Source organism: Gnatocerus cornutus, chromosome 1 (assembly GCF_029298725.1).
Source record: "Gnatocerus cornutus isolate USDA-ARS CGAHR chromosome 1, icGnaCorn1.1, whole genome shotgun sequence".
Taxonomy (NCBI): Eukaryota; Metazoa; Arthropoda; class Insecta; order Coleoptera; family Tenebrionidae; genus Gnatocerus; species Gnatocerus cornutus.
This window is the reverse complement of record NC_142233.1, coordinates 35,135,619-35,148,048: the sequence shown is the minus strand read 5'-3', so window position 1 is coordinate 35,148,048 and position 12,430 is coordinate 35,135,619. Positions and strand designations below refer to the sequence as shown.

At 31.2% G+C, this 12,430-nt stretch overlaps 1 protein-coding gene across 3 annotated transcripts in view; it reads right to left on the bottom strand.

Annotated features, from left to right (window-relative positions):
- Window positions 1-12,430, bottom strand: part of nolo (ADAMTS-like no long nerve cord) — a 187,233-nt gene that overhangs the window by 118,208 nt on the left and 56,595 nt on the right. For all 3 annotated transcript variants that reach the window (XM_088048657.1, XM_088048665.1, XM_088048674.1), the window contains exon 3: window positions 1,954-2,049. In XM_088048657.1, the coding sequence (XP_087904783.1) occupies window positions 1,954-2,001 (48 nt within the window). In that variant the 5' untranslated portion in view covers window positions 2,002-2,049. The remainder of the gene's footprint in view (window positions 1-1,953; window positions 2,050-12,430) is intronic.

The following is a 12,430-nucleotide window of genomic DNA, read 5'->3' as shown; positions in this document are numbered from 1 at the left end:
AAAAAACGTAACAACGCGTCGGAGGCGGCGTAGCCGCTCCCGACCATTCCGTTGTCTGGATAACATAGTTGCGGTCACTTGGAGTTTGAATGTTAAAGACATTGTTGCAGTTTCGCAGAACCTAATTTACAAAACTGTAAACTGTGTAAAGCTCTGCTTCCGACATCTCCATAAAACCGACACATAAATTATTGTATAGGGGGTGTGGCAACACTTGTGGGCGCCCGCAAAAGCGTCTTTAATTTTAAAGACAAAATTTTGAAAATTTGTCCTGGGAATAAAAAACTGTAGAATTTGTCTCGTTTGCTCTATGATTTTGTAATTTGGTACAGTTAATAATCGGGTTAAGAACAATTAACTTACCAAGTTTCATTACAACAGCGTTAAAATTACCAAAATTACAAAAGTTTCTTCAAAATTTTGGAAGAAAAATGTCAATTGCTGAAATACATTTTTTTTTTCGTCTTTTTAATTTTTTCCTGTTTGTAAGTAGGCACAGTTTATTAAGGTATCGAATAATTAAAAATCCCCTAATTTCACAACCGTAGTTTCAAAATTACCAGAATTACAATTTTTAAGTCAAATTTTTAAAATTTTTAGTTCGTTCTAAAGCCAAAAAATTGTAAAATTTGTCATGTTTGCTCTATAATTTTGTAATTTGGTACAGTTAATAATTCGATTAAGAACAATTAATACCCTAAATTTCAGAACAACAACCTTTAAATTACCAAAATTACAAATTTCTCTTCAAAATTTTGCAAGAATAATGTATGTAAATCGCTGAAATATATTTTTTTCAAATTTTTTATTTTTTTCTTGTTGAAAGTAGGTACAGTTTATTAAGGTATCAAATAATTAAAATTTCTCAAATTTCACAACCGTAGTTTGAAGATTGCTGAAATTACCATTTTTTAAGCAAAAATTTTGAAATTTTTAATTTGTTCTAAAAATTAAAAAATTGTAAAATTATTCTCGTTTATTCTATGGTTTAGCAATTTGGTACAGTTAATATTTGGGTAAAGAAGAATTAACTCTCCAAATTTAATTACAGCAGCGTTAAAATTACAAAAATTGCAATTTTTAAGTCAAAATTATGGAATTTTTACTTTGTCCTGAAAATACAAAACTGAAAAATTTGTCTTGATTGCTCTATAATTTTGCAATTAATAATTGGGTTACGAGCAATTAACTCTCCAAATTTTATAACAACAGTGTTAAAATTGCCAAAATTCGATTTTTTTTTTCAAAATTTTGAAAGAATAATGTAAATCGCTGAAATAAAAATTTTGAAAATTCGATTCTTTTGGTGTATGCTGTTGTAAGTGGGCACAGTTCATAAAGACATCAAATAATTAAAAATCTTTAAATTTCACAACTGTAGCCTTAAAATTAGCAGAATTACAATTTTAAGTCAAAATTTTGAAAACCCGTAATGAACAATTTCGATTAAAAGAAGCCTAAGAAGATATTTCCCACCGTTAAAATAAAGCAATCACGTCATGATAAATGTACTTTTTTCGTAATAATCAATCATGCGTAAATCTTGTACTGTGCATGGGGGAAAACCTCATAAATATTCAACAGATTTACCAAACAATGTCGTATTTGCGGAAATCCAATTAAAAACAAAATTTTATTTGTGGGAGCGTTTTGTTGTCGTTTAGCAGGATTGACCGGTTCAATTTTGGTTACAAACAATTAAAAGCTTTCCGGTTCGAAATCCTAGTTTTTTCCGTTCCACAAATAGTTCGTTGTAGTTCCTAGAAAGATATTCATGTCACTTATTAAAACTGTAGATTCATATAGTGATATGTAAATCGAATTTGCATAGAAAACAGGTAACGCAGAATAAGTTCCACCGTGCCTGCGAGACGATCCCAGGCATTAATTACGTGCGAAAAGAACGAAATTCCCTAGTTTTGTCACGACGTAAAAACTGATTTTTGTACTCACCAGAAGCAGGAGAGCGGCCAGCCACCTCATTTGTCTTTTTCCCTGCATTTTTCCTCATTTATTGCACTGTTCTGTCATTCGTGCCATAAAAACCACCTGAAAATAAAACGGAACGTAAATTAAGTAATTAAGTATTTTAAAGACTGCTCTTAGAATTCACAGACTCATGAGAATTTAACATTTTATTCCAATTTACTATTCCGTAATTTTGATAGTTTTAACGCTAAGACAATCAAAATTGAACTAGTTACTACTTTTGACACGTTTATTAACATTGCCAAATGGTAAAATATTTGAGCACGAAAGAGCAATTTTTAAAAAAATTATTAAGAAGGTAAGCCAAAATTTCCCTCTATTTAGTATAAAATTCCGTAATTTTGGTAATTTTTACGTTAAGACAATCAAAATTAGGGGAGATATTATTTTTGGCATGTTTATTTACTGTGCCAACTGTTAAAATATTAGAGCAAGAAAGAGGAATATTAGAATTTTTTTTTCACAAGATAAACGAAAATTTTCCTCTTTATTCTATTGAATTCCGTGTATTTAGTAATTCTAACGCCAATACAATAAAAATTGGACTATTTACTACTTTTACATATTTATTAACGTTGCCAAATGCCAAAATATACAAAAATAGCAAATTTAGAAATTTTTTTTCTAAGAAAGATTAATAAAGTCATTTTCTAAAAAATTAAAACTTTGCCCGTTTAAACGCTAAAACAATAAAATCTGTCGACAATATAATTTACTACACCCTTAATAACTTTATTAAATCTCAAAATTTTAGAGCAAGAAGAAGCATTTTTAGAAATTTTTATTGAGAGGATAAACCAAAATTTTCTTCCATTTATTATAAAATTTTGTAAATTTGGTAATTTGATCGGCAAAACAATCAAAATTAGAACAGTTAATACTTTCGACGCGTTTATTAGCTGTGCTAAATGCTAAAATATTAGAGCAAAAAAGAACAATTTTAGAAATTTTTATTCTTCGGAAGAATGAAAAACGCCACTATTTTCACTTATAATATTCCTAGTGCATTGATTATTTCAGGAAATTTTTTCGAATGCATTTCAAAAACGTAATTAGCCCTCGTGTTCCACTCGGGCTAATTAATACGTGGAACACGAGGGCTTATTACGTTTTTGAAATGCATGAGAATAAAATTTCAGGATATTAATCAGTGCACCAGGGCGTATTCGGTAAGAAAATCGCAACGAGACACACACATTCTATGCTTTTTAATAAAATTTTAAATTTCAAACAAAAAATCAAGTTGTGTAACAGAATTATCCATGACAACATACACAACTTTTTCTCTGATTGGCTGAAAAAATTTCCGCTTATTAATTTCATGTTGGGTTAGCAAGATGCAAATAATTTCCAGGAAAATTTCTAAATTGCCGTAGAAACCATACCGAATTCTGTTTTTCTATTGGCTAATATTTAGTCTCGTGAGATTTTCTCTAAAATTACATAACTTTGACAATTTAAACACTAAATCAATGAAATTTGTTGACGTTATAATTTATGGTACGCGTATCAACTCCACCAAATTTCAAACCTTTGGAGCGAAAAAAAGGAATTTTAGAATTTTTTTTTTGAGACCGAACCAAATTTCCAGCAGTTTCTATAAAATTCCGTAACTTTGCTAGTTTTATTGTCAATGGTCGAAAACCATTTTTGCTGTTAAGAACTCTAAAGGACTTTACAATGACAGAATGGTTAAAAATGTTGTGCATTACCAATTTTAAATATTGATAATGACCAACTTTAATATTGCTGATTGTTGCTGAAGACAGACATGAAGACTACAAAAAAGTTTAGAAGGCAATTAAAACTGTGTCTTCATTTATTTCAAATATACTAGTGAAAAGTAATTGTTTTAATGGTAGTAAGAGTTATAGTTTTAATTTTTGGGGGAAAAAGTTAAGATTTATTTTTCAATAGGAGTATGTGGTAATTGCAGCGGTTCATCTTACCTGAATCTTAGGTAAATGAGTCTAAATTGTACGATTTCAACAAAGATATATATAAAATCTATCCTGCTCCTTTAAAGACTCAAAAACTAGAAGAAGTTCTTGAAGAAAATAAGTACCATGAAAGAGAATTTGCCAAAGATTAATTTCATAAGTTGCTGAAAAATTTCGTGGGTTAAGTTCACTCAATGCTTTCTCAATCTAAAAACACGCACTATGTTCTATGTTTCGACTGTGGTGCACAAAAGAATAAAATTCATGAAATTTTGAAAAATACTAAAATTGTAACTCCCACGAAAAGTATTACAAAATCTTTTTTGTAGCAAATTTGATAACGTACATTTTCATAATAAGTATTTTTGCCATTGGAATTACCAGCGACAAGATATTTGCAAATATTTGTTTTCTTTAACATTTACCAGTGCGTAACTTTTTTAGCAGCACACCTATTAATGGGGACTTTTGACATTTTGTTTGAAACAATAAAATAAACGTCCATCCAAAAAATCAGCCATTTGAAATTTTCGTGTGTATTTTGCCTGGACTGAAGGTCATTTTTCGCCGACAACATTTTCATCTCATTTTACAAATTTATGGGACCTCATCGTCGCCTCTGATCAAGATTTTACGAGAGCTGTAAAATTCCCGTCTATTTTATGTGTAAATAAAATTATACGGGATTATTCGCGCGCGAATTTTTCTCCAAATTATATAATTCCCCCATTCAAAATCGTCCTTCTTTCCTTCCAGCGCAATTTTCCTAATGGACGCGGACATGCACGTAAAACTAGTACAGATTCACATGAGATTAAAAAGCACGTCGGGCATGCAATTTGCTCCAGTGTTGTTTGCTGGGAATTTAGTGCAAATTGCGTGTAGTTTGAATTGACGTTTGATCGGGAACAAGATGATTTTTTATTCGTATCGTAAATCGTGTCGCGCTGAATTAACTGCCGCCGCCGCGAAAATAAGAATTTTACGGACATAATCTGGAGAGGTATTGAAAATTTATAACACGTTTTCAAACTTTGGTCTATATCCGTTATCATATACTTTCAAAGTTTTAAAACAACTTATGTATACCTTAAAACATCGTTGGAATTCTAAAATAGTTTCTAACAGTGATCGCATTCAAATTGGAGGAGATTTTACGATTTTTATAACGGGGATTTCACATTATGGCCTTACTTCGACACTCTGGCTCATTGCTGCGATCTGCGGACTTATAGTAATCGGTTTATGTTGTAATTATCGCGGGGGAAATTATTTTTGTACAAAGCACGCGACGGGTTCGATCCAAGATTTTATATCGCGGTATTTAAAATGCAGTTATGAATGCAAAGAAGCTTATTTTTGAACATTTTAAGTTTAATAATAGTAACACTGCTTAACAAAATGTAGAAAAACAGCGAGAAAAACGTTGTTCTAAAGTCTAATTTTTTCCATTTTTTTTTAAATTTGTGATTTTTGGTTATTTTAATGCTGCTGTAATGAAATTTGGTTAGCCCGATTATTAATTGTACCAAATTACAAACTTTTAGAGCAAATGCGACAAATTTTACAATTTTTTATTTCAAGAACGAACTAAAAACTTCAAAATTTTTACTTAAAAATTGTAATTCTGCTAATTTTTAAGCTACGGTTGCAAATTTGAAAATTTTTAAGTATTCGAAGTCTTTATAAACTGTGCCTACTCACAACACAATACATCAAAAGACACGAGCTTAAAAAAATATATATATATAAAAATATATAAAAATATAAATAATATATTCAGTGATTTACATAATTCTTCCAAAATTTTGACAAAAATTTGTAATTTTCATAATTTTAACGCTATTGTAATAAAATTTTAGGAGTTAATTGCTCTTAACCTGATTGTTCACTGTACCAAATTACAAAATTATAGAGCAAACGAGACAATTTTTACAATTTTTGAGTTTTAGAACGAACTAAAAATTTCAAAATTTTGACTTAAGAATTGTAATTCTGGTAAGTTTAAAGCTACGGTTGTAAAATTTTGGAAATTTCAATTATTCGATGCCTTTATAAACTGTTCCTACTTACAACAACATACACCAAAAAACACGAATTTAAAAAAATATACAGTTCAGCGATTTACACTTCAATTCTTTCAAAATTTTGATAAAAAAATTGTAATTTCTGTAATTTTAACGATTTTGTAATAAAATTTAGCGAGTTAATTGTTCTAAACCTGATTATTAACCGTACCAAATTACAAAATTATAGAGCAAATAAGACAAATTTTACAATATTTTATTCTCAAAACAAACTAAAAATTTCAAAATTTTTACTTAAAAAATGGTAATTTTGCTCAAATTTGAGAATTTTTCATCATTCGATGCTTTTATAAACTGTGCCAATCTACAACAGCATACACTAAAAGACACAAATTTTGAAAAAAATATTTCAGCGATTTACATAATCGTTCCAAAATTTTGTCAAAAATTTGTAATTTTTGGTAATTTTAAGGCTGTTGTAATAAAATTTGGCAAATTAATTGCTCTGGACCTGACCATTAACTGTAATAAATTACAAAATTATAAAGCAATCGAGACAAATTTGACAATTTTTATTGTTGGGGTACTACAAAGTTCAAATGTTTTTCTTAAAAAATGGTAATTCTCCTAAATTTAAAGCTACGGTTTTATAACTTGGAGATTTTTAATCATTTGTTGCTTTTATTAATTGTGCCTACTTAGAACCGAATACACCAAAAGAGACGAATTTAAAAAAAATATTTTAGCGATTTTCATAATCCTTCCACAATTTTCAGAAAAATTTATAATTTTGGTTATTTTAAGACTGTTGTAATAAAATTTGCAAAAATAATTGTTCTTAACCTGATTATTAACTGTACTAAGTTACAAAATTATAGAGCAAAGGAAACAATTTTTATAATTTTTTATACTCAGGACTAATTAAAAAGTGAACGCGACACGTACAAAATACAAACTTGGCTTCCAAATATCTCCAAGTCTTGATCTGTTTTCGGATTCAGAATCAACAAAAAATTCCTCTTTAGAAACGACTTTCCGCTGCTTCAGTACGAATTTCGTCCAAAAGTTATCGATGATTGTAATATAGTCCAAAATCGTCCTCAATAAGTAGTCCTGTTTCTGGCCAGAAGCTTTGGGTTTGCAGTAATAGCCAAGTTCTGAATTTTTCAGCTTGTTCAAAAATTCGTTTAAAAACCTTATTTCGCAGCGTTCATAAGGGAAATATTGCATGAGCCCTTAAATTAAACATCCCTTCTTATCCCGTTGATTTTATTGCCGCCAATCGAAAAACTGCGATATTTCATTTCACTTTCCCCCAGGCTATAAACGGAACTTACGGTTTTAGTTCCCTTTGTTAACCAGGCGCCATCAAAGCTAATCAACGTCAGAGTCAAAAAGCCCCGTTCAATAGCAATTAGACCTAAATGGATAAACATAAAATAGTTTCCGAGTCTTTTTGTGCAAAGTGTAGGAAACCACAATGCTTAGTTACGTGCACAACTGCCGATGTTATCAATCGCATTTAAGTCCTTTTCGATAAGATCTCAACCAAAATTATGGTTGTACTTAACCTTAACGCCGTGCGTTCCTAATTTTGCGAACCCACTTCGCCTTATTTAAATTAAATGGACAGCTTGACCCGTGCAGACACGCATCACGAATCCCTTGGTAACCCTAAACTTAATTACCTAATATTTCCTCGTTTAAGAGGCCTCTGTAATATTAAACTCCTTTCGTACGCACATAAAAGTTATGCAGTAAAAAGCAAAGTTCGTCGTGTGATGCCGAGAGTGAATTTCAGAGCGGTGTGGTCCCGTAATAATTCCAATCTCATTAATTCGTTTTATTGGATTTGAGGACACAATCTTAATTAAAAATTAATTAAAAACGCTGTACAAAGTCTGTAGATCTTCCGCTGATAGTCCACACGCACCAGACCTCAGAAATTTCGCTCCTGCGCAAGGATAACCTCCACAAATCTTCCTGGAATCACGTCGGGCCTACAATTCATACCCTAATTGCCCGTAATATTTTTAAGAAACCCTGCAAGTAATCTGTTAAAATCAAGTAAGAGGGCTTGTTCAGTACGGTTTCAGACACATCTGAAAAATAAATTGCGGGCTTAAAGTATTAAACGCTCTTTTAATCGGTTAATTGCTCGGATGCAATTTTAGTTGAGTTATTACAGGCAGGAGCGACGCACAGGTGAGATTTAAAGTTTCCCACTCAATCCTCTCGAGGGATAAAAATTTTAAGTTACTTCAAATTGGGAGCGTTTTTATCAGACAAAACAGATTCTGAAGAAATGGAATAACAGCCAATGATAAACATCGCGATCGATAAATAAATCAAGCTGAAATTTGAGGAAGTTGGGAGGCATGTAAATATCACTTTTATCGCCCCAAACACACGTTGATAAAAAATTCATGGCCGGTGAAGTTTTTAGTTCTACGTTACTTTTCTTATCAGTAATCGAAGTGGAAACGGCTACTGATAATTAAAAATCCCCAAATTTTACAACCACAGCATTAAAATCACCAGAGATTCAAGCTCTAAGTAAAAGTTTCAAAATTTTGGTTTGTCTTAAAAATAAAAAAATATTAAATTTGTCTTGTTTGCTCTATAATTTTCTAATTTGGCACAATCATAACTTATAAATTACTAAAATTACCATTTTTTAAGTAGAAATTTTAAAATTTTTAGTTCGTCCTGAAATTAAAAATTGTAAAATTGGTCTCGTTTGCTCTATAATTTTGGAATTAAGTACAGTTAATTAGTGAATCAGGTTAAGAACGATTAATTTGCCAAATTTCATTACAGTAGTCTCAGAATTAACAAAATTACAAATTTTTATCAACATTTTTGAAGAATGTAAATTACTGTACTATTTTTTTTTAATTTGTGTCTTTTGGAGTATGCTGTTGTGGGTAGGCACAGTTTATAAAAGCATCAAATAATTAAAATTCTCAAAATTTCACAACCGTAACTTTAAAATTACCAGAATTAGAATTTTTAAGTCAAAATTTTGAAATTTTTAGTTCGTCCTGAAAATAAAAAATTGTAAAATTTGTCTCGGTTGCTCAATAATTTTGTAATTTGGTGCAGTAAATAATACGGTTAGGAACAATTAACTTACCAAATTTTGTTAGAGCAGCCTTAAAATTACCAAAATTAAAAATTTTTGTCAAAATTTTGAAAAGACTATGTAAATCCTTGAAATAATTTTTTTTTAAATTCGTGTTTTTTAGTGTATGCTGTTGTAAGTAGACACTGTTTATCAAAGCAAATTTTTAGTTTGCTCTAAAAATAAAAAATTGTAAAATTTTTCTGGTTTGCGTCAAAATTTTAAAATTTGGTACACTTAATAACTGGGTTAAGAACAATTAACTCACCAAATTTCAGCACAACTTCATACTTTAAAATTATCAAAATTACGACTATTTTTTTCAAAATATTGAAAGAATTGTGTAAATCGCTGTAATAAAAATTGAACTTGATGGACTTTATTCAGATTTTGTTTTAGAAATGACTTATTATTTTTAGGAGTAAAATTATTATTAAACTTAAAATTTCCAAAAATAATAATAAAGTTGGGAGGCATGTAAATCAGTTTTATGGTCCTAAACACACGTCCGGTGAAGTTTTTATTCGTACATTTCTTTTCTTATCAGTAATCGAAGTGGAAACCGCAACTGATTATTGTGTTATTCACCAGCACGTGCCAACGCGCCACTTTCTTATTTTTACCATCCGTTCGTATTAAAACAGAAATGAGATGATCTGACAGTGATCAATCAAAACGACATCACGTGCTTAGTGCAGTCAACAAGCGAAGATAAATGGAGAGGTGTATTAAGGAAGACGATATCAATATTTTTCATTGGGAAAAATTCAACACCCACAAACTCAACGGAATTCTCGTATCCCTGAAATTGGACGTAACAGGTTACACCACGTGAAGCAACTTATGGCCCCAGAAACTCATTACAAGCCCACTTAATCGAAAACATCGATACTTCACTGCGTGAACTGCATAGTGTCCGGATTCTTCGTTTTTACTAGTGGCGGAGGGGTTCTAATTACAGTTTCGGTCTCATTAGGCCATTAGGATTGGGGAAGTGGAGCGACACTGCTAATGCGTGATTTTTAGTTGGGAAGTTCGGACAGTGAATGCTGTTGGAATTATAGACAAAGTGTAGATCACGTGAGAAAATGCACATATGGTCTCTAGTGCAATCCAAGTTGCATTAGGAGTTTTAATATGGTGCTGGAATTTATTGCTGACAAGTGGGAGCTTGTGGGTCTTTGATTAATAATAAACAAAGAGAGTTTGTTGGGCGATGATCCGCGAAAGAATTTTCTTGGCGACTTTGTTAAATAGTATCGAAGAATTTGAAACTAAACTGTTTAGAACATATATTTTTTTGTCTTCAGGGTTATAAAAAGTTTTTTACCTGTATAGTTACCACTTTATAAATTGGAAAAAAGTGCAGGAATAACGGTGGCACAACCCCCATTTTTCTATCTTTCTTAGTTTCGGAGATAGCGAGCACTAAAATTATTGCGCCTGGCCCGAGAATAAATTTGTTGAGTTTGCTTTATAAATAAATGAGGCATAGGAGGCAATCGGACAAATAGTTTACGAGTTATAGCCAAAAATAAAAAAATTGAAAAATTTTTATTGAGTCAGAATTTTTTTTCGCAAAAAATCGACTATTAAATTTTGGGCTTTTGAGAACGTAAAATGAGCCGAAAAAAAGAGTGGCGGAAACCGCATCTTAATATCTCAAATAGTTTCCAAGATATTTAACTTAAAAAAATACGAAAAATGAGGAAAAATGAAAATTATATTTCCGAAACTTTAATCGGCCATAATAACTCAGTTATTTGTCGTCGGATCTTAATTTAAATCTCACATTTGGAATCTGCGAAAAATTCTGCGTACGCTGATGTATAATAACTAATAACTTAAGTCTACTCCCAAAAATAAGCGATATATCGATATTAGAAGTTTGGCATAGTGTTAGTCATGAATTTTCGCAAAAAACTGCAACTTTCGACTTTCAAAAAATGTAAGAACCATTTTTCATGTAGAAAATCGCCAGAAAAACGATGGCGCAAACCATATCTGTAATAGTTTCCGAGAAAATTAGCTTTAAAAATTAGAAAAATAAAAATTGACTATCCGAAATTTTGATCGGCTATAACTTAGTTATTTATATATTTGAAATCTGCGCCAAATGTTGCGTAAAATGAGCTATAATAACGCAAGTTTACTAAAAAAGTAAGCGAGATATCGATTTTACAACGGCACACTACACCAGAGTGACTCACCCTGTATATTCCCGTCAAATCTTCACCACACTGGTCCGTTATAAGATTAAATATAACATTAGTATAGATGCAGGCAATTAACATAAATATCTAACGAGAAAAAGCCTGCAGCTCCAAAGCGTAGGAGCAAATTATTGTATTGGCGAGAATAGTCCGGTCGCCTAATAAGGTTGTGAAATTACTGAATATTTTAAAAACTTTAACAGGTCCTCATTAAAATGCACTATAATTTCGTCAAGTTCATTGCTTAATCATAACAATTCTGAATTCTTGTACGATAATAAAAGAGTTGAAACATGTTGGAAATATTTTTGTAGAAAAGTTCCAAACTGAAGGATCCTTACGCGCGAAAGAACAATTTAATTTCAGTCACCTGAAAGAATTTAACTAAAAGACTCAGCGTACCTGCCTCCGTTTAATTAGTAATTAGTACTTTGGTGAGAGCACCACTTGAATTTTCTTTCATCTGAATTCAGCTCAAGCTCACATAATTATTAATTACTGAAAGTGCCATTTGTTGTTATAACGTTGTCTACTGTTGTGAAATCCGAACTGGGACTTGAAGAGGCTAACAATAAGATAAGTAATAGTTCCAGGCGTGGCAGTAAAGAGACTTAATATTCAATTTACTAATCATTCGGCTGTCGTAAATACTTCTGGAAACAACCAACAAGAGCATTTAATTTCCGTTTACACGAGAATCTCTCGATCGTAAAAATTTAAGGATAGAACAAATAAAAGAACGCTTCTTTAGTATTCATTAGGATTAAATAATAATGGAGAATTCGAGTGTTTGCTCTTTGATTAGTGCTCCGAAGTAGCTTCTACGTTTTGGGTATCGAGCACCTCAAGATATCGCCTAAAAAAATAGACGGAATGGAATTACAATTGCATAACTCGATTTCCCAAGTTTTACTGTCGTTTTTTCCACAATGCTTTTGTCATCTTGAGCTGCAGCCCACTCTGGTCTATTCAATTTCAGTTCTCATTATGTCTGAAGGATCGTTGAAGAATTCAAGAGAAATTCAATAGAACAACTTATTATTAATTATTTTTTGCGGGCGAAAGCTTCAAATTTAATTTTATATTGTCTGTTATCTCGGTTGTTTTTATCACGACAGGAAATTACCAAGAGCGCCA